This window comes from Diplotaxodon limnothrissa, linkage group LG7 (assembly GCF_057381915.1).
Source record: "Diplotaxodon limnothrissa isolate DT_005_m linkage group LG7, D_limnothrissa_male_GT1.1, whole genome shotgun sequence".
Lineage (NCBI taxonomy): Eukaryota > Metazoa > Chordata > Actinopteri > Cichliformes > Cichlidae > Diplotaxodon > Diplotaxodon limnothrissa.
In genome coordinates, this window is record NC_140602.1 from 16,529,483 (window position 1) to 16,551,169 (window position 21,687).

General features: G+C 43.8%; 1 protein-coding gene across 1 annotated transcript in view; it reads left to right on the forward strand.

Moving 5' to 3' along the window:
• Positions 1-21,687, forward strand: part of reln (reelin) — a 100,085-nt gene that overhangs the window by 75,687 nt on the left and 2,711 nt on the right. Inside the window, exons 23-63 of the mRNA XM_085359345.1 lie at positions 720-857; positions 1,661-1,847; positions 2,854-3,059; positions 3,164-3,335; positions 3,581-3,787; positions 3,969-4,204; positions 4,383-4,540; positions 4,645-4,852; positions 5,377-5,453; positions 5,883-6,041; positions 6,152-6,346; positions 7,232-7,505; positions 7,596-7,736; positions 7,842-8,019; positions 8,134-8,218; positions 8,310-8,492; positions 8,640-8,808; positions 8,932-9,037; positions 9,143-9,369; positions 9,506-9,729; positions 10,025-10,169; positions 10,478-10,736; positions 10,912-11,161; positions 11,250-11,418; positions 11,921-12,061; positions 12,244-12,421; positions 13,602-13,795; positions 13,908-14,158; positions 14,246-14,400; positions 14,499-14,713; positions 14,861-15,038; positions 15,144-15,319; positions 15,403-15,509; positions 15,602-15,844; positions 15,939-16,114; positions 16,204-16,277; positions 17,142-17,303; positions 17,392-17,549; positions 17,701-17,920; positions 18,089-18,286; positions 18,761-18,859. Of these exons, the coding sequence (XP_085215471.1) occupies positions 720-857; positions 1,661-1,847; positions 2,854-3,059; positions 3,164-3,335; positions 3,581-3,787; positions 3,969-4,204; positions 4,383-4,540; positions 4,645-4,852; positions 5,377-5,453; positions 5,883-6,041; positions 6,152-6,346; positions 7,232-7,505; positions 7,596-7,736; positions 7,842-8,019; positions 8,134-8,218; positions 8,310-8,492; positions 8,640-8,808; positions 8,932-9,037; positions 9,143-9,369; positions 9,506-9,729; positions 10,025-10,169; positions 10,478-10,736; positions 10,912-11,161; positions 11,250-11,418; positions 11,921-12,061; positions 12,244-12,421; positions 13,602-13,795; positions 13,908-14,158; positions 14,246-14,400; positions 14,499-14,713; positions 14,861-15,038; positions 15,144-15,319; positions 15,403-15,509; positions 15,602-15,844; positions 15,939-16,114; positions 16,204-16,277; positions 17,142-17,303; positions 17,392-17,549; positions 17,701-17,920; positions 18,089-18,286; positions 18,761-18,859 (7,278 nt within the window). The remainder of the gene's footprint in view (positions 1-719; positions 858-1,660; positions 1,848-2,853; positions 3,060-3,163; positions 3,336-3,580; positions 3,788-3,968; positions 4,205-4,382; positions 4,541-4,644; positions 4,853-5,376; positions 5,454-5,882; positions 6,042-6,151; positions 6,347-7,231; positions 7,506-7,595; positions 7,737-7,841; positions 8,020-8,133; positions 8,219-8,309; positions 8,493-8,639; positions 8,809-8,931; positions 9,038-9,142; positions 9,370-9,505; positions 9,730-10,024; positions 10,170-10,477; positions 10,737-10,911; positions 11,162-11,249; positions 11,419-11,920; positions 12,062-12,243; positions 12,422-13,601; positions 13,796-13,907; positions 14,159-14,245; positions 14,401-14,498; positions 14,714-14,860; positions 15,039-15,143; positions 15,320-15,402; positions 15,510-15,601; positions 15,845-15,938; positions 16,115-16,203; positions 16,278-17,141; positions 17,304-17,391; positions 17,550-17,700; positions 17,921-18,088; positions 18,287-18,760; positions 18,860-21,687) is intronic.

Sequence of the window (21,687 nt, forward strand, 5' to 3'; positions counted from 1 at the left end):
ATATCACCTCAAGTAATCACGTAAACCTTCCACACCGAGCACTGTGACCTCCACCTCCATTTCATTCTGCTTCCCAGCTCCTAAATAAAGGTGGTCTAATCTCCTGCAGGGTGTGATGACAGGTCAAAGGGTCATGGCAGTAAATGATAATAAAACAGTCGAGGTCAGGTGAGAAAGATCATGAGGTGGTCTCAGTTGATTTGGGTCACTAACACATCAGACGAAGGAACCGCTCTGCTATATAATCCCCAATATAACTGCCTATCTGCGCTAGCTTCTGCTACCACTCATCATTTCTGTACATACAGCATATAGTAAACCCCCACCGAAACATTTGCCAACACATCGCACACATCCACAATTTACCTTCCACATGGAGAACGTGTAATGTTATTGCCCTCTCTGTGACATTACTGCAGAACACACACATAGACACATACACTGGAATGTGCACATTTAAGTTAATCTTGACCTTGCAAAATACATTAAATCTACAGTTGTCTGCGCCAAGAAGCAAACTGTGATTGATATGCTTTTTCAGACCCATTTTATGCATTTTTTTAACAATCAGTGACCTTTCTAATCATTTTGCTCGATCAGCCAGGTACACAAATACCATATTGCCATTTTTCCCCCTTCCATTTACAGGCATTATCTTTGGTATAAACAGTATAAACATTTTACAGCTATGAAACATTCAGGATGCTTTCTGTGTTCAGGTCCAGTGCAACACGGTTCCGCTGGATCCAGAGCTACTACGGAGAGCAGGATGAGTGGGCCCTGGATGACATCTACATTGGCCAGCAGTGTCCTAACATGTGTCATGGGCATGGCTGGTGTGACCATGGCCATTGCAGGTCAGACGTGCAATAAACTGACTACATTCTTCATACCTCTCAGTAGCACTGTCATGTCTGAGTGTGGGCAGGCAGGAAGAGAGGACCCAAAATGCAGGACTCACTGAGGCGGAAGTAATTCAAAACACACAGCTTTATTGCTGGTAAGAAGCAGAACAGAAAAACACTAACTAAACTGGAAGAACGGAATAAGTAGGCAGGAAGGCTGGCTGGCAAACGGAGCACACAGAGGAAGCGAGGGTGAACAGACGTTAACGATGCGACACCGAGTAGGGGAAGACACAGACACTAAATACAAGAGGTGAACGGAGCAAAGAGGAAACAGCTGGGAGACACGGCTGATGTTGATTACACTGACGAGACAGGGAGAGCACAAAGCTGAACGCACTGACAAAGGACACAGACCTACAAAATAAAACAGGAAGCACACGCCAGACAGAGACAGACTTGTAAACAGGCATAATGACGTCATGGACAAACAGAGGGACATACGGGCAGAGAAGACTAAGCACAGGCAACCTAAACCAAACATAAGGGCAAGATAACAAAACCTAAACCAGAAATAATCATCATCGTCATCAACATCATCATCAGATAACTAAAGAATCAGAATATAATTGTAATCAAAACAGTATCACCAGAGAATAACTAATCCATAATGCAAAAATAAACCAAAACATAAGAAACTCAAAATGCTGGGTCGACCCGACCCAGGACCGTGACAAGCACCATTCCACTGGTGTTTTGTTAAAATCTGTATTAAAGTTTGAATAAAAACGTTCAAGCACTCACTTCTCTTACAGGTGTGATGATGGATTCTCTGGAACAGACTGCCAGCCCTCCTCCCCACTCTCCTCTAGCGTACTTTCTGACTTTGAGTCCCAGGATGCACTGCTCGCCACATGGCAAGAGGTGATAGGTGCAGAGGTGGTTACGCCTGACATGGGCTGTGGTGTGGTTTCTTCTGGATCATCCTTGTACTTCAGCAAGGTAGAAATACATTAAATTAACTTCTTGTGGTTTTTGCTCAGTTTACTTTTGGGGTAAAATTAAAGTAAAATTAAAACATTTGTAGTAGAACAAACATTGTAAAAAAAAAACCTTCCTAACACTGCAAGAATGTAGCATTTAATTTCTTCATTTTCAGCGCTCATTAGAAAGAACTCTGAGACACATTCTGTTATTGTCTTGTGTATTTAATCTAGATCTAAATCTAGATCCAGATTAAAAGTGTAGTTAATTTGTTTTTATTAAAATAATCACTTCAGAGATATGTGTAAAACTTGGCATACGCTATCCATTTCCCGATTACTTTCTAGTGTTTGCTGCCAAAAATTCCTACCCTTTGAACTCTGATTACCTCTGCTCTGCTCGAAAATATTTTTTTATTTAATTATTCAATAGCTCTGAGAAGTATTGCACATGCTTTTGATTTGATTGGACAGAGGAGATTCACAATTTTCAGGCAGCTGCACATCGCTTGTTTCACATATTGCGGCAGCCAAAAATTAGTGTCCACAGCTGGAACATTGCTTTAGCAAACAACGTCTCCTCATTCCAAGTTTGCTTACGAAGAAAATGGCAACAGATTTCCCATCTTCAACATATAATTATATATTGATTACTGGATCACAACTGGCTCCAGATACCATGTGTGGGATATATCTGATCCATCCATTCGTTTTCTTAACCACTTTTCCCGTTCAGGGCAGGAGGCGTGGCCTATCTCAGCTGTAATGGAAAGGCAGGGGTACACCTTGAGCAGGTTTCCAGTCTTTTGAAGGGCTAAAACAGAGAGACACACACTCACTTTCACACTAAGAGCCAATTTAAAGTAATCAGTTCACTTAATAAGCATGTGTCTGGACTGTGGGAGCAAGCTGGAGTACCCAGGAGTACCCACCCTTGTTTTAAAATTATGTCAGACTGTAAAGTGTGTTTCTAGCTGATCTTCCCACACTTAATATGTATTCATTTATTTGGATGTTCCTCTCAGGCTGGGCTTAGGCAGCTTGTGAGCTGGGACCTGGACACTGAATGGGCAGAGTTTGTCCAGTTCTACCTGCGGGTGGGTGGAGACTGGGCGGAGTGTAACCAGGCAGACAGCAGGGAGGAAGGAGTTCTCCTGCAGTACAGCAATGATGGAGGCATCAGCTGGGGCCTCATTGCTGAGATGTACTTTACTGACTTCACCAAGCCTCGGTGAGAAACCTGCAGAGGAAGAAAGGAGGACAGAGCTCATGAAGTGTTTGGTGGATGTCTTATAGAAAAAGAAACATGTGTAACCTGTCTCCCCTCTTTTGCAGCTTTGTGCATTACGAGCTTCCCTTGACCTCTAAAACCCCCTCCACAAGGTTTCGTTGGTGGCAGCCTCTTCACTCGGGGGAAGGCTATGACCAGTGGGCAATCGATGATGTCATAATTTTGTCAGAGAGGGAGAAACACATCATCCCTATGGCTAATCCTACTCTGCCGCAGGTCAGGAATCATCTTAAGGAGTTATTCTAGTAACTTGTAATTTGTGCTGTGAACGTGTATAGCAGCTATGGCTTATTCTTAATATGTACTAGAACATGTCAGCCATGCTGACATAGAACAGTTATGAGCTCTTAAAAATCTAAATAAAAAAGACTTCCATTTATCTTTTTATAAATCCTTTTTCCTTCAAAAAAAAATATTAGCACAAAACAGAAAAATAAATCTGGTATCTTCTGTTTCTGAAGAACTTCTACGAGAAACCAGCATTCGACTACCCCCTGAACCAGATGAGTGTCTGGCTGATGCTAGGTAATGAAGGCATGGAGAGAGAAAACAACAACAGCTTCTGTGCCCCAACTCCCTCTGCTATGGTGTTCGGGCGCTCTGATGGGGACAGGGTGGCTGTCACCAGGGACCTGGCTCTGCGCCCTGGCTACACCCTCCAGTTTAAAGTAGGTGGAAACTACAGAAATTAAAAATGTAAAAGTTGGATGACATTAAGAAAGACATTTCAGGACACAGTGGTGGGTTGCATGTAGCGAAGTACCCACTGTAGGAATGTTAAACCAACTTAAAGCAAATGTGAGATTTCCTAAGATGTGCAATTTTTCCCCTCTACTCCATCCATGCCAGCTGAACATCGGCTGTGTATCAGAGTTCAGTGCTTCTGCACCAGTGCTGCTGCAGTACTCCCATGATGCTGGTCGCACCTGGGCCCTGGTGAGAGAGGGCTGTTACCCAGGCACCCCGGGGGCTGGGGTCTGTGAGGGCAGCGGTCGTGAGCTGAGAGAACCAGCTGTCTACAACACTGGAGATTATGAACAGTGGACCAGGGTCACTGTGGTTATACCACGTAATGTTGCAGCCAGGTAACTATGGTAACAGGCATGTAATATGAGATGCAAAGCTGTACTACTGGGGGGGGGGGGGTTCTTTAGGGGGGTTGGGAGGAGGGGGGGTGATTTGTTTTAACATATTTTTAGACTGAAAATATTTGAGAATATTGAAAACTCCAATTAAAATGGCTTCACCTGCCTAATTTTCTAGTAAAACGAGGTTCCGGTGGTTCCAGGAGAGTAGTGTGTACAGAGATGCTCCACCCTTTGCTCTGGATGGGGTCTACATCTCTGAGCCCTGTCCAAACCACTGTGGAGGACATGGTGATTGCATCTCTGGAGTCTGCTTCTGTGATATGGGATACACAGGTAAGGTAGAATTATAGAAAGGAAATTAAAAGAAAGGAAAGACAAAGAAATTTCAGGGCTTTTTTTTGTTTATTTAAACTTTATTGTCTTCATATTTTTCACAGTGGAGCAGGATAGTTGTGTCCCGTCTGTGGCTAGTCCCACAGAGCTCACTGAGGGCTTTGAGGGAAAACTGAGCCCACTTTGGCAGAGTCTCAGTGGGGGACACATCGGAGGAGGCTGTGGCATCATTGGTGAGGGCAAGGCCCTTTACTTTAACAGTCCTGGAAGGAGAGAAGCACGTACAGTTCCTCTAGACACCACCAACACACGGTGAGAGGAAAACTACAAATCCCTTTAATAATAATAATGGATTGCATTTATATAGCGCTTTTCAGGGCCCTCAAAGCACTTTACAATTCCACTATTCATTCACTCTCACATTCACACACTGGTAGAGGCAAGCTACAGTTGTAGCCACAGCTGCCCTGGGGCAGACTGACAGAAGCGAGGCTGCCATATCGCGCCATCAGCCCTTCTGGCCATCATCAGTAGGTGAAGTGTCTTGCCCAAGGACACAACGACCGAGACTGTCCGAGCCGGGGCTCAAACCGGCAGCCTTCCGGTTACAAGACGACCTGCCAACTCTTTGAGCCACGATCGCCCTTTAACCCTTTATCACCCAAGAATCAAACAGGCCGCCTGGACTAATTTTTTAATTTTAGCTGTAAAATTACAAAATAATTCTCATCTTTCAGGGCCGATGGTTGGAAAAAGAAGGGGCTAAACACTCAAGACAGTTTAATGTGTAAAAATGTTGGAATATGAAATTCACTTTTGTTAATCTTTGCATACAGGTTGGTTCAATTCTACATCCGAATTGGCAGCAAGAGTTTAGGACCCACTTGCACCAGGCCTCGCTCCCGCAATGAAGGTAATTTTCAATCGACAGAAGCCATATGTCAGTGCTTCATGTGTTGTGTTGAGGCCCTCTGCTGGATCCACGTGGCTTGTCCTTAACAGTGCAGTCTGTAGAGAGAGCAACTCCACATCTGCTCTGATCACTTTACCACCGGCCTGTCTCCATCTGTTCCTTCTTGCTCAGTCTTTGATCAGCCTTGTGATCCAACCAGAGCTGTGCAGCTACAGATCTGATCTGTGCTATCTGTTCTGTCCATCAGCCAGCACACTGTGCATTTTTAGCCTGCAGCATTGCCAAAGGTTCAGTTTGTTAATTTCTGCTGTGTCAGATCCAACACTGCCAGCCTCCTAAACAGTTTGTCTGTTATCCTCAGGGCTGCCATTACATTATTTTGTGTTTCATTCATTTAAAAGGATCCATTCACTTTCTTGTGTGCTTTAGGTGTCATTGTCCAGTTTTCCACCAACAATGGAGTCCAGTGGCAGTTCCTGAGGGAACTGGATTTTAGTTCCTTCTTGGAGCCCCAGGTAGTGACCATTGAGCTGCCACCTCCAGCAAAGACCTCCTATACAGTGTTCCGGTGGTGGCAACCACAGCAAGGTTAGTGTGCTGACTCAGGAAAACACAGCACAAAACTGCCATATTATTAGAGAAGAAATTTGATTGGTTGATTTCTTTTTCATTTTCATTTTTTGTCCCCTTTGTTGTAGGGAAACACTCTGCCCAGTGGGCTCTGGATGATGTTCTGATTGGTATGAACGACAGCTCTAGGACAGGTTTTCACGACAAGTTCGACGGCACAACCCCTCTGAGGCACAACTGGTACCGCATTCAAGGTGGGGAGGTGACCGTGGACTGTTTGTCTTTGGACACGGCTCTTACCTTCAACTCTGAAGCCATTGACAGTGAGTCACTCAATCGTAGTGCCAGTCCTAAGCACATACACACATTTAGTTGGAGAAACACTCTTATGATTGCAGAGTTGTTGTTTTAATTGGAAGACTGTGTAAGAAACTGTATGCATGTTAAAAGAAGACTTAAGCAGCTGCTACACCAACTTTGTCAAGAGCTCCCTCAGTAAAACGCTACAAAGTCTTTGAAGCTGCTGTGTTTGTAGTGCGAATATTTCGAAGTGCGTGAATGCAAAGCAAAAGAGCTGCACTACTCAGTTGCACAAGAAGAAATGGAAAGACGTTGAAATATTAAACAACTGGAACGCATATAGTACACATTGTGATTATGATTAAGCTCATCCAATATATCGCGGACTTACTGAACATTCCTACTCACAAGTGCCTCAAACAAGCCACACAAGTAGCAGTGCAGGGACATCACAGCATATTTTATACACAACAGACTGAAATTGAATCACCCATTTACTGTGGCGCCATGGGTCCTGCATTATTAATGAGAGCAAACCTGATTGAACATCCTGCCTATTATTTATGCTTGCACCATGCTGTGAGCGGATATACACGTAGCAGATTTACAAATAGTACATTACAACTGGGCCATTCATTACACGGCCACAGCAAGAGCAATTTGGCAACGCATCTATAAACATAAAGCTCCTGTGTGCCTGTGCGAACACATGAAACACTGATTGTCAAGCTCTTTTCTCAAAACATGACCACATTTCAACATCTACCTATTGGAATTTTTACATAAGTAATCTTTATACAATATGATAACTAAATATAATTCACAACATTTTGACATTTACAGACACTGAAAAAAATTAGTATAAGGAACTGGATACATGTAACGTTGTTCTTATACTATGCTTACAGAGAAACCCAGATATGCAGAAAGCTGGGACTTTGAGGTCACAGGCTCTTCATTCCTGCAGTTTGAGCTGAGCATGGGCTGCAGTAAGTCCACCTCCTTTTCCCACGGTGTGCGACTGGAGTACTCCACAGACTGTGGTCGCCACTGGTCTCTCATCACACCAGAGTGTGTGCCCCCAGCCATCGGCTGTGCTGGATATACTCAGAGTTCCATCTATACATCAACGCAGTACAAACACTGGAGGAGGATCACCGTCTACCTGCCTAGTGCAGCTAAGTATGTGTTTTTATGTTCTAAAACACAGTAGAGAGAATTGCTGTATTTTTCTTAAGCTACTCTTCTGAGCTACAAACTCTTGGATCTCAGTTCTCCTAGAACTCGCTTCCGCTGGATTCAGACCCATTTTACCCCTGGAGCAGAAGGATGGGCTCTAGATAATGTGCTACTTGCTCCTGGCTGCCCCTGGATGTGCTCTGGACATGGTCTTTGTGACAACGGGCACTGTGTGTATGTAAAAGCTTGCTTTTCTACACAGTTCACTCATTTAAAGTCGCTCTTTTTACATAGATGTAAATCCTTCTTAACTTTCTGTTTTCTCCGGTGCTCACACAGGTGTGACAAGGGTTATGGAGGGGCGCACTGTGTGCCTTTGGCCCCACTGCCATCTGTGCTAAGAGAGGACTTTAATGAGAACTTGCAACAGGAAACCTGGCCTGAAGTTTATGGAGCCGAGAGGGGAACTCTGAGCGGAGAGCCTCTTAAGTCTGGCACTGCTCTTATTTTCAAAGGGGTAGGCATCCTAAACACCATGCAGAGAAGAGCCAGCTGAATCAAACAGATACAGCTTGAACTCTTCAGATCACTGACATTAGAACTGACCAACAACAAACTTGTTTGTTTGCAGGATGGTCTGCGAATGATTGTGTCCCGGGATCTTGACTGCACGAGTACTCTCTATATCCAGTTTTCCTTCAAATTCATCACTAAAGGTACTGCAAAACTCACTTTTATAGCTACATTTTTGTAAACAACAAAGTAAAGTCATATGAGTATAACAGTACATCCTTTTGGTCTCTCTAGGTGTGCCAGAGCGCTCACACTCAGTGCTGCTGCAGTACTCTGTGAATGGAGGAATCAGCTGGCTGCTTTTAGATGAGTTTTACTTCCCAGCTTCAACTGACACTCTCTTCCTTCACCTGCCACTGCCAGCCAGCGCTCAGACCAATGCCACTCGGTTCAGACTCTGGCAACCCTACAACAGCGGTGAGTATGAAACCAGCACTTTCATGCTTAGATGTCGCTCATCCATATTCACTTATATTACAACTATTGTTCTCACATTTGCTTTCCCACTTGGAAGGTCAAATTTCCAGATTGAGTGTTTAATCTCCACAATATTATCCCCTTTAGGCAAGAAGGAGGAGGTGTGGGTGATAGATGATCTCATCATTGATGGCAGCTCGTTCCACAACCCCCCAGTGGTGATAGACAGTTTTGAGGAAGGCCCCAATGAGTCCAACTGGCTGTTCTCTCCAGGGGGAAACACTGGTCTCTACTGCCCCTACCAGAAGACTGGCCTGTAAGAACTTGTTGACAGTGACACTGTCATTCGTGACTGTGTTTGGGTTTTTGCTTCATCTGTGCTTTCATCGATGATGAAACATGCAAAATATAATTTTACCCTTAAATGTGATTGATGCAGGGAGGAGGATGAGTCAGCTATGGTGTTTGTCTCCAGTGAGCTTGGAGAGCACTCTATTACCACCAGAGATATTGATGTAAATGAGAACACCATCATCCAGTTTGAGGTACACTGACTTCTTGATCAAAGCAACGGTCGTAAATCTTACAGTAAAAACAAATAAATCCTGGCTTGTCATCTTCACTCATGTTGTTTGTATGTGTCTCTCCAGATTAATGTGGGCTGCACAGCTGAAAGCTCCTCTGCTTACCCCGTGCGTCTTGAGTTCTCACGGGACTTTGGTGCCACGTGGCACCTCTTGGTTCCACTGTGTGCAGGCGGACCACAACCGTCCTCGCTTTGCTCCACAGAGCTTCACCCTGCCAGTATCTATTTCCCTGGCACTACTCAGGGCTGGAAAAGGGAGGTAATTCAGTTTGGCAAACTCCGCCTCTGTGGGTAAGGACTATAACGGTTTAAATACATAACAATTTGACTATACGTATACTGTTCCTTAATGAGTTTCTTGCAGCATGCAGTCTGTTTGTGTCTGTCTCTCTGCCTCATTAATCCTTAGTTTTTTTTTATTTCATAGGTCAGTGAGGTTCCGCTGGTATCAAGGTTTCTTCTCAACTGGTTCTTCTCCTCCAACATGGGCCCTAGACAACATCTACATTGGCCCACAGTGTCAGGACATGTGTAATGGTCATGGAGCCTGTGTGGGTGGTAGTCACTGTGTATGTGACCCTGGCTACTCTGGACCTGACTGCTCTGTGCCTGACACCCCCAATCCTGACTTCCTTAAAGAGGACTTTGAAGGTATATTAAATCTTATATTTAAACTTAGATTATAATTATGGATCCAAGTCATCAGAAGTCAAGTTTATACTTTTATGGCTGCTTGAAATCACCTTCTGTCTCCATGTGAAATAGCATGTGAGCATTTTTGGGGGTTATTTCATTCACTGTAGTGAAAATTTTAAACATTTTAAAGCATTATTTTTCCACTTTTTTTACTCTTGTTATGTTAATTATGTTTCATGCATTCATGTTGTTTGCAAAAAAGTTTTGTATGTTTGTAAATTCTACACACTTTCCACTTCCTCTTCTGTAGGGGGAGCCGCTGAACACTTCAGACTCCTGAGTGGTGGAAAACCATCCAGGAAGTGTGGGATCATGTCAAGTGGGAACCACCTGTTCTTCAGTGAGGATGGCCTACGCATGTTGGTCACCAATGACATGGACCTGTCAAATGCAAGGTATACCTACATCTGGACCAAAGAATGAATGCAATAAACATTTATGTTTTTTTCCCCAAATAACTGATCTAAGCCATTTTTTGATGAGTGGGTGATTCATTTTTCTAAGGACTTACATGATGAACTGGGACTGTTGTGGAGGGCCCCACCAACAGGCTGAACTCAGTTTTTCTCATTATTAATTTTATGTCCTTATAAGGTTATTGGTGCAAGCCAGCCCTCCACAACAGTCCCAGTTCAATGAATCGCCCTCTCCTGCATTCTTTGAATCTAGCTGAATCTCATACGTTGATTGTTGGGCTCTTCAGGTTTGTTCAGTTCTTCCTACGCCTCGGTTGTGGTAAAGCACCACCGGACCCCCGTTCTCAGCCGGTCCTGCTGCAGTTCTCTGTGGATGGAGGTCTGACCTGGGGACTCCTGCAGGAATTCCTCTTCAGCAACAGCAGTAATCAGGCTCGTCTGGTTGCCCTGGAGATCCCACTGCGTGCCCGCACCACGTCCACTCGCCTCCGGTGGTGGCAACCTTCTGAAAATGGACACTTTTACAGCCCGTGGGTCATTGATCAGGTACATTGATAATCATCCAAACAGCCATTCATCAAGTGTTTCAATCATTTATAATTAAATACTGGTTTGAAAAAAGATTATTATCTATCTAAACTATCTTAAACCTTTTAATTTACTTTTTATTCCTTCCTTGTTTGCATTGACCAAGCAAACATTTGCTTTTTTTAATCCATAGGTGGTGGTAGGTGGCAGTGCCAGTGGCTGGGGACCACTAGAAGATGATTTCTCCTCAATCGATGGACGTTCATGGCTCCTCCACCCAGGAGGGACCCGAATGCCTGTTTGTGGCTCAGACGGACCCGCTTTTGCTTTTATTGAGAAGTCCAACACACGCTATGCCGTCACCACTGACATCAGTCTGGGTCAAGATGCATTTATCCAGTTTGACTTTTCTGCCTCCTGCTCAGTCACAAACTCCTGCTACTGTAAGTACTATTAATAAAGCTATTATTGGTACAGTATTAAAAGAAAATAAGTGGAATAAAGAAATTAACCTCTTTGGTTTCTCTGCAGCTGTAGAGTTAGAATATTCCCTGGATCTTGGTTTGACCTGGCAGCCTGTGGTCAGAGACTGCCTGCCCACAAGCCCCGACTGCTCTTCGTACACTCTGCAGCGACTTCTGGTTTCTGATATCTATAACAAGTGGGGTCGTGTCACCCTGCCTATCCCGTCATATGCCAGGTCAGCGCAGGCCGGTTCTTTTATTCAGAAACAGGAACAAATGTATCATCATAAATCTACAACATTCTCTTGTGTTTGAGGGGGAAAAGAAGTGGCTGTACTGTAACAGTTACAGTACGATCTAATTCAGATGAGTCGCATTTGAAATAACAGGTGAAAAAGATAGTTCCAGTTTAGCATTTATATGTGCCAACTCATCACTCCCAACAGGCATAATATGCAGAGTAATTGGGGTTTGATAATCAAACATCGCCTCTATGAGTGGATGCAGTTAAAGCAGCAGGGAACAATAGAGCAGCAGCACTGACATGACAGAAGGAGAGAAGAGAAAATGTGCAGGTTAAATAGACTGCCAAATTAGGAAGTTGTTTTTGGTATATTACAGTACAGGACAGTGAGAAGCGTTACAGTATGTGTTTGGTATACCCTGAGTTGTCTGCTTGAACTAGCTTTTATTCTGTTTTAAATTATGTGTATCTCCAACTTTAATTTATGTTGTTAGGTCTCCAGCCACAAGGTTCCGATGGTACCAGCAGGCTCCCTTTGACAAGCAGCAGACCTGGGCTCTGGACAACCTCTACATCGGAGATGGCTGCCCAGATATGTGCTCTGGACATGGGCGCTGCCAACAAAGCTCCTGCGTGTAAGTGCCAGCAGCAGAAGGTGTTCTGTCTAAAAGCAGAATTGGTATATAGAATAATATTTGGGCTGCTTTTATTTACTCATAATTGTATAGAAGGTGTTTTTGTTGCGATGTTTAACTCATCGGGTTCACTATACTTTGAAGGCTAGCTTGTATTAGTATCTGCTGATCTGTGTCTGCAGATGTGACCCAGAGTGGGGTGGAGAATACTGCGATGAGCCCGTGGTCCCTCTGCCCTCCCAGCTGAAGGACAGTTTCAGTCGAGCTCCCTCGCTCAGTCACTGGCACGTACTCACTGGTGGGAAACTCAGCACTGTGTGTGGAGCTGTGGCTTCTGGAGCTGCTCTGCACTTCAGTGGGGTAAGTCTACAAAACACCTTTGTTGTTCGAGTCTCCGTTTTCCTCATTTTCTGATATAAAAACCATTACACAGTATGACCTGACACAAGCAAGGAATGCCTGTAACCCTTAGCTGTAAATCATCACCTGCAATAGCTTCTTTTTTTTTCTTTTTCTTTTTCTTACCTGATGACAAATTTTAAGTGGCTCCACAGGTGTTGTGGGTTCACACACATTCACCAAACAAGTGAAGGCTTCAAATCCAGGAGGAGATACAGATCCTTTGGGGATTGTGTTAGGAAACATATAATATGCAGAGCTACCCACTGTGGTGACCCCTCATGAATAAGTGAGCTGAAAGCAGCTATACTACAGGGGGCAATGCACACATGGGTGAACACAAGTAAATGTTCTCATTTGTGCAGACTTAAATTGTTAATCTTAGACAGACATGTCTCTTTCTGCACATTTTCTCTGTTTTTTCTCTGATTGTCTTTTTCTGCACTGGGTCATATTTTCATCTGAACTTTATCTGAACAGATTTTAAAGGTTAAGAAAAACAGTGCATAGTGGTGGCAAAAAAATCCAACAAAGCATCAAAAACAAAGGAGAAACAGGGAACCATCAGAATAAAAAGAAGGGATAATACAGGGACTGCAGGAGGAGATGAGATGACAACTGACAGAGACAAATAGACTAAATTGATACAGGTTGAGAAGGGTAAGAAAGGACTGGTGGACCGAGTCAGACACAAACAATGGAAAAAGGAAGAATTAGACACACAGTGGAGTAAAATAAAAATCTAAAACATGACAAAGATTGTGGCAGACTTTGCAGATGCAGTGCAGCAAACAGATGATTGAAAAACAAACCACAAAGTAACTATCTGTCAGCCTTTATGAGCAGCTGAAGTTTTCCCTAGACATTTAGAGCAGTCTTGTAAGTGAATATTTATTGGAAGGCTGATGTTAATCTGGCGACACGGCCAGAGAAAAATCATGGGAACAGCTGTTTACATCTAACATGAGGATTTATGATCGTTATTTACACCTCGTCATATTGCTTTTGTTATGTTCTGTAATTAAACAACAGATCGTGATTGATTGCATGCTGATTTTTGGATATTTATTTAAAAACATCATCCGTTTAGAAACATGATTCCAAATATCCAAATGGCTCAAATTTCTTTTTGTGTGCACAGAGCTGCAGCCGTCAGCTGGTAACAGTGGACCTGAACCTGACCAACGCCGAGTTCATCCAGTTCTATTTCATGTACGGCTGCATGGTCCCGCCGAGTAACCGCAACCAGGGCGTCCTGTTGGAGTACAGTTTGAATGGTGGCATCAACTGGCATCTGCTGACGGAAATCTTTTATGATCTGTACACCAAACCTGGGTATGTGTTGTTTTTTGGGTTTTTTTACCTGCCCCCCATGGACATACCTGCTTGCACACAGCTGGAGAGAACCGGGATAGGTGTGAATGTCTTTATCTTATCATCTGTTCAGGTTTGTGAATGTGCTGCTGCCCCCTGCTGCCCGTCAGGAAGGAGTACGTGTGCGCTGGTGGCAGCCTCAGCATGACGGAGCAGACCACAGCGATTGGGCTCTAGATAACGTCCTCATCGCTGGCTCTGACCCGCGGGCACAGATCTCTGATACATTTGGAGGGGTGGCCTTGCCTAACCATGAGAGGGCTCCTGCTGATGGGACTTTAGGAAGGATAGGTCAGCTGAGCGAGCAGGAAGAAACGCCAATAGGTATTGTTCAATCAATCACTGCGTTTTTAATTTTTTTCTTCTCAGAAGCAACTTATGTTTTCTTCTCTTAACGTTCTTTGTTTTCAGTGAGCGATCACTGGTTGTTCTCAGAGGACTGCTCGGTGCAGCGCTTCTGTGGCTCTCCTGACGGGGTCATGGTGTGCGGAAATGACGACGGTAGAGAGGTGTATGCTGTCACTCATGATATTGTTCCAGATAAGGGCTGGGTAATGCAGTTCAAGGTAACCACTGATTCTAAAGTAACCTGTCAAAACATTTATTTGTTTTTTGCTCTACACCTTTTGAATCACTGTTTGTTAATGTCTGTGTTTTCATTCAGATCGCTGTTGGCTGCAGTTTGCCAGAGCGTCACGCAGATCGGCAAGTTCACATTCAGTATTCAGTAGATTTTGGAGTGACCTGGAAGTACCTGGTCCCTCAGTGCCTGCCTGCTGACCCCCGCTGTGGTGGTCAGGTCTCCCAGCCGTCAGTCTTCTTCCCCACTAATGGCTGGAAGAGGGTAGTCTATCCTCTGCCTGAAAGTCTGGCTGACACGTAAGTCATTTCACGTCAACAATGCCACCGGAGCTGCTTCATGTTTAACTGCAGCACCATCACATACAGTTATGAATAAGTTACATTACTGTTGCCGAAAAATTGTATGCATGTTACTCAACGAGTCTATCTTGTCTTTTTCTTAAGTGCGGTGCGGTTCCGCTTTTACCAGCAGCACTCAGACATTCAGTGGGGTGTGGAGAACTTTTACATCGGGCCAGCGTGTGACGGTCACTGCGGGGGGCACGGAGACTGTCTGGATCAGCGCTGTCTCTGTGATCCAGGATTCACTGGACCAAACTGCTACGCTAGCACTGCTCTTAAGGTAGCTTTAATACATGTTTTTTTCCTCCCGGGAAACACAGAACTAGAAAAAAAGAAGCAGGTCGTGATTTAAATACACGTGCATTTGTGTGTGTTTACCCTGTAGGCTACTCTAAAGGAGCGTTTTGACTGGGAAGGGGCAACAGGTCCTCAGTGGCAAGTGCTGGAGGGTGGTAAGCCCTGTACGGACTGTGGTGTGTTGGTAGAGGGGACAGCCCTGTATTTCGGTGGGGCTGATGCCAGACAGGCTGTCACTGTTGATCTGGATCTACGGGGAGCCAAGTCAGTATTTAACTTCTTTCTATGACAGCTTTAAGTTACAAGAAGAGCAGTTTTATTTTTAAATCCGTGTTTATTTTTTGCAGGTTTGTGGAATACTGGGCGAGGATTGGAAGTGAAGATAACATGACCATGTGCCACCGTCCAACTTGTCGTAAAGAGGGAGTGCTGCTGGATTACTCTACTGATGGAGGTGGAGTCACTGTGTGTTTTTTCCTTTTTTTGTTCCTCTTTTATCTGTTTTTGGTCTTTAAATGTCTCATTCTGCCTTTAATTCTTCTTCAGGTGTGTCCTGGACGCTGCTGCACGAGATGGACTATCTGAAGTATGTGTCGGTGAGAAGAGACTACATTGTGCTGCCCGAAGGAGCCCTAACTAATGCTACTCGCCTGCGCTGGTGGCAGCCTTTTACCATTTCCTCTGGCCTCGCCACCCCGAGCCTGGAAAGAGCTCAGTGGGCCATAGACAACATATTAGTGGGAGGGTCGGACATCAACCCATCCACCCTGCTTGACACTTTTGATGACGGTGAGTTTGTATGATTTTACGCGATTAGGTGCTAATATGGCATGACCAATGAGTAAATATGATGGAAACCACCTGTTTCTTTGCCCTTCGCTAGAGGGTGTTTCCCACGAGGAAAGCTGGAGCTTTTACCCTAATGCCGTTCGTACGGCAGGTTTCTGTGGAAATCCCTCTTTTCACCTGTACTGGCCCAACAAGAACCAAGATAAGACACACAACATCCTGGCCACTCGAGAGCTCATTGTGCAGCCTGGATATATCTTACAGTTCAAGGTACAGAACTGAAAGAATACTGTAATGTCAGTCTTTTATCTTACGTCTTTTAAGTCTTAGTTGGTGTCTTATACCTCTTGCTGTTGTAGATTGTTGTTGGTTGTGAGGCAGACACCTGTGAAGACCATCATTCTGTCCTGTTGCAGTACAGGAAGGATGCAAGGTAAGAATATCACAGCCTGATGCTAGTAATTAAATGTGTCCCATTTCCTGGTAGCTCTGGTATCTAGTAGGGTTGGGACTCCGCAGACACCCCACCATACAATATTATCATAATACTTCACTCACAATATAATTTTATTCTGATTTCTATCATTTTGCTATCTGCCGAGTTAGCAAAATGATAGGGTTGCTTCTTTTTTTCCCTTTGCTGCTTGTTTTGATACGATCAGACAGAAATCGGATGAGTTCAGTCCCCATCGAGTTGTGCTCGTTGACAAAAACTCATTCAAACTGACGTCAACATGTCTGCATTCATAAATTAGACACCAATTATTTGTAGACCTTGGACCATCTCTCTGAGAGTGACTGCAGTCAGTCCAAGTCAAACTGTGACTGTCTGCAGAAAGGTTGCCACCTTTCAGGCAACTTCTAACGTCTGCAATCAAAAGTGGGAAATGTGCAGCACCCTCAAGCTCTGTGCCATCATTTAGTCACCAATAAAATTGCAATCAGTTGCAGGATGTCAAAAAATTCAATACAATCCTCAGACGGCAACAATTCTGTCCTATTTTTACTTGCACGACTGAGCTGTTTAGCATGCTTTTACATCAGGGGACACCTTTGTGTAGCTAAGCGTGTCTAGTGTTGGATGGTTTTTTCGGTAAAGTTGATTCAATGTAAGTTTGCTCTGCTAACATTATCGCAGTATTTGTTTTATTTTTAATTTATTAAATAAGAAAAACTATATTTTTGGGGGCCCTGTATTAATCCAATATTGCCACACAAAATATTGCAACACCATGCTGTATGAATTTATTCCCCTCACCCCTATTATCTACTGTATATTGACTGTTTCCCTTCTTAGGTCTGACTCATGGCAGCTGGTGCAGTCAGAGTGCCTCCCTTCATCAGTTAACAATGTGGGCTGTTCCCCTTTCCAATTCCACGAATCCACAATCTATAGTCCAGTCAACAGCTCAACGTGGACCAGGGTCACTGTCCAGCTACCAGATCATGTCTCCTCAGGGTACACACTCTTTTTTAAAGTGATACATATCAACAGCTCTTTACGTTGCAGTAGTAAGAGGCTTTTGTGATTCATCATATATTTCCAGGGCTACCCAGTTCCGCTGGATTCAAAAGGATGGAACAGGAGAGCGGCAGAGCTGGGCAGTGGACCATGTTTACATCGGCGAGGCCTGCCCGGGGCTCTGCAGTGGCCACGGCTACTGTACTAGTGGAGTAGTCTGCATTTGTGATGAGGGGCACCATGGTATGTTCAGTATATTAGAGACACACGGCTTTTTTTTTGTAATCAGTTGAATTGTTAAGCAGAAAAAGGCTCCGTGTGTAATATGATGTAGAAAAAGGTCAAAATGACTAAATATTTGTCTCTTCCCCTCTGCTTCCGCTCACTCCAACAGGTGACGATTGCTCCCTCTCCAGCAGTGACTTGCCCAGCTCCATCAAGGACAACTTTGAATCAGGCAGCGTGTCTCAGGAGAGCTGGCAGCTGATCCAGGGTGGTGGAGTGGGCAGTGGATGTGGGCAGCTGTCACCGCACGCCCACGGAGACTCACTCTACTTTAATGGCTGTAAGATGAGGCAGGCAGTTACTAAACCGCTGGACCTCACTAGAGCTAGGTACAGGTACTACCAAAACATAAATAAACTCACTACATACAGATACAGGCCAATTTGCTTCAGTCAGAAGCACAAAAGATTGTTTTTCCACAGAATACTCTGTTCTGTCAATCTTGGAAATGTCTTTTTTCTAATCTTTTTTTATTCCTTTCTTCTCTTCCTTTACAGTAAGATCATGTTTGTGCTGCAGATCGGCAGCGTGGCACAGACGGAAAGCTGTAACATAGCTTTAGATCAAGCTGACACAGTTGACCGAGCCGTGCTGCTACAATACAGCATCAATAATGGAGTCAGCTGGCATGTAATCGCCCAGCACCAGCCCAAAGACTTCATAAAGGCTCAGAGAGTTTCCTACAACATTCCTCTGTAAGTGATGCACACAAATCCAGAAACACATTGTTATATGCTCAGTTTAAATGGAGCTATCCTTCATTAATGCCTGATTTTTATAGGATTTTTTGTATTTGGCCTTTTAAATGTTTAACTAATACCGTGTGCTTTTTATTTCATCATTAATAAAGTGTAATGATTTTCTTAGTTTTAATAACCCTCCGCAGCAGCTAGTAAGTCATACAACATTCATGTTGAGTAATTCTTAATAACTACTATGCTCTAAAAAGTAAACGTTTCTGAGAAGTGGCTTTTAAATCATCTGGGAATTTTTAACTCTATTTATAACAAATGAATAGTTGAAAAAACTCTGTAAGGTAGTAAGTACAGTGTGTTTAATAAACAGTTACCTGCCTGATAAATGCCATTAGGCTGGTGTAACACTGATATAAACCCTGACAAACGTGTTGCCCCTCACTGACACTTCAATCATTTCCATGATCTCTCCAGCGAGGCGAGGGTTAAAGGGGTGATGCTGCGATGGTGGCAGCCAAGACACGATGGTGCAGGACACGACCAGTGGGCGTTGGACCATGTGGAAGTAGTTCTGTGAGTACCCAATTCCCAGCTGGCATCTGGCTCTTTCCTACCCCCACCCGAACTGGCCCCCCACAGAGCCCTGATCTGCCCCCGACGCTACCTTTGACTCAGACTCAACTGTACAAATGGTTCCCTCTGCACTCCACCCTCGCACAGTGATCGAGTTAGCACACAGGTGTGCACTGATTGCCACCCACAACTAAACTCATGACAAATCACTTTCTTTTATATGCTAATCGCAGCTTCTGGTGTCAGGCAATCAGGGCAAAAAACTTACTGCAGCATGCTTTGCGGTGATGGGTAATGTCTGTGGATGGCTGTTCTGTGTTCAGCAGATCAACGCCTGCTGTTAAGTCATCATATTTTCAGTGTTTTGTAGAATCCATGCATCTTCCACGCAAACAGGTTATCAATAATTTTTTTTTCCCACTGAGTTGTCAAGAAGCAGTTACAACACATACACCGTGTGTCATTTATTTTTTCACTAAATCTCTTATTAAATGGAAATCACATGTTTACATATCCACCCTTGATTTACCGTTACTATCGCCATTTTGCAGTTAAGTTATCTGTCCCTTGTTGCATCACTGTTGAGATGCTCTGTGAGGTCCTAAACACAGACTGTATATAAATGATGGATGTAGCCTACTGATCTGAGCCTACTGATCATTTTTTTTGTAATTCCCATCAGGAATTACTCTTTGTAATGGGTTTGTGGTCATGCATCTACATATTTGTGTGTGTATCTGGGTTTCCAAGATGCATCCTTGCTGTCACCGCAGGAACATAGGAGAGGTAGGATAGAATTTCACTTAGACAACACGAATGTATGGATACATCCTGCCTTATATGATGGCGGTGCTGTCATGGTGTGGGAGATATTTTCTTGGCATTTTGTGCCTCCTGGTATCAATTAAGCATTATTTAAATTCCACAGCCTACCTGAGTATTTGGCTGATCACGACCATCCCTTTATGACCAGAGTGGACCAATCTTCTAATCGCTGCTTCCACCAGTATAGCATGCTATGTCACAGAGCTCACATCATCTCAAACTGTACTTACATGGCCTCCACAGTCACCACATGGAATGGAAGATTTGCATCATGGATATGCAGCTGGTAAATGTGCAGCAAATGTGTGATGTTGTCATGTCAGTATAGACCCATTGTTAAATCTATGCTATGTAGAATTAAGGCAGTTCTGAAGTCCAAAGAGGATCCAACCCAGTACTAGCTAGGTTGCCAGTGAGTTCACCAGTACAGCTGCTCTCTGTGTTTGTGCTTTTATCACTAGTCTTCTTTAATATATGATGCTTGTTTGTAAATTATGGTCTGACCTAAGGGACACTAGAAAATACGATGGGGTTTGCATCATTGCATGGCTAGCTTGAAGTTGGCAAGCCGCTACCTTGCGGGCTAGGAACACAATGCTCAGCTCAAGGCTTTAAAATGAGCAGGACTCTGCAAACTACTTTCAGTGCAGCTACATCCGTCTTTAACACGGTCTGTGGTTCTGAGATGATTCTTGTTGTGAATGGCACTCTATAAAAAAATGCAACTGAAATAATTCACATGTGGTACAGATGGAGAACAGGATCATTCTTGTCTTCCATGTAAAACAAAGGAAAGTGTGATGGCCACTTCACATCTATTAAAAAGTGTCTTTTTGTTCCACTGTGAAATCACAGTCTGACCAGTCTTCTTTGTTTTTAGGTGTCACATCCATTTCATCTAAAAACGACATTACTGTATTTCTTTCTTTTAGGTAATGCGCTGTTCTTAAATTTGATTTCACTGAACTTGTGGATACTGAACCTTTTCACTGATTGTTTTTCTCTGTCTTTCATTCCCATTTTCTACATGTGTGTTACATTGTAGCTCATAACCTGGATGAGTCTGTTTTATCAAAGCGGAAGTCGATTCCAGCGTTTAAATCTAATGACAGGCTTTTTTTTTTTTATGGAGAAGTGGAGATTCTGCAGGGCACTGAAGATATCATGAACATGGTCTATAGCACATTGTTAAGCATGTTCAATACATTCTCTGCATGTTGTTCTGGGAAATTGCTTAAATTCCCTCACATGCAGGTGCTGATTGGTCATTCAGATGTGTAACCAAAGCATTTCAGATGGTACATACAACAGCCATGTGGTTTCTAGATTATGCAAAGTTGCACACAAACGCAAATAATGACTCATACAGACACACACATTTATGCCTAACCTGAGCTGTCCCTGGTCTACATGGCCGCGACCTGTCCCACTCCCTCCTTTGCACTCGCTTGGTTTCAACAGTGTCTGCTGAAAGGAGTGACCGCGATCCTCACATTTTGCTCTGTTGTTTATTTCTCTCTGTTCACCACTCCTTCGCACATTCTCCTCTCAATCCTCCTGCTCAATCTTTTTCTTTTGCTTCACACGCTTTTCCTCCCTGCCTCCTTGCTCCCCTCACGTCACCGATGCCTTCGATCATGCGGTCATGCTCGCTCCTTTTGCTTGTGCCACATTTATATTCCTACCGTACTTCCGCATCTTCCTCCTCCTCTTTTCCTTTCTTCCCGTATTTCCCCTTTCTTTCCCTGTTTGTCTTACATTTTTGGCATACAATGGATGGATTACTGCTGTGTATCTTGCTCTCTTTCTTTACCTCTGCCTTTGGTTATATCTCCATCTTACATCTTTCTACTGTTTCCTCGCTTGTTCTGCCTACTCTTTTGTTCTCCATTTTCTTTCATGTTTTTTGTTTCCTTCCTCACTCTCTCTGTCTTTCCCACACTTTCTTGTTTCTTCCTTGAACCTCTGACTATCTTTCTGCCTTCCTCTCTTCCTCCCTTCTC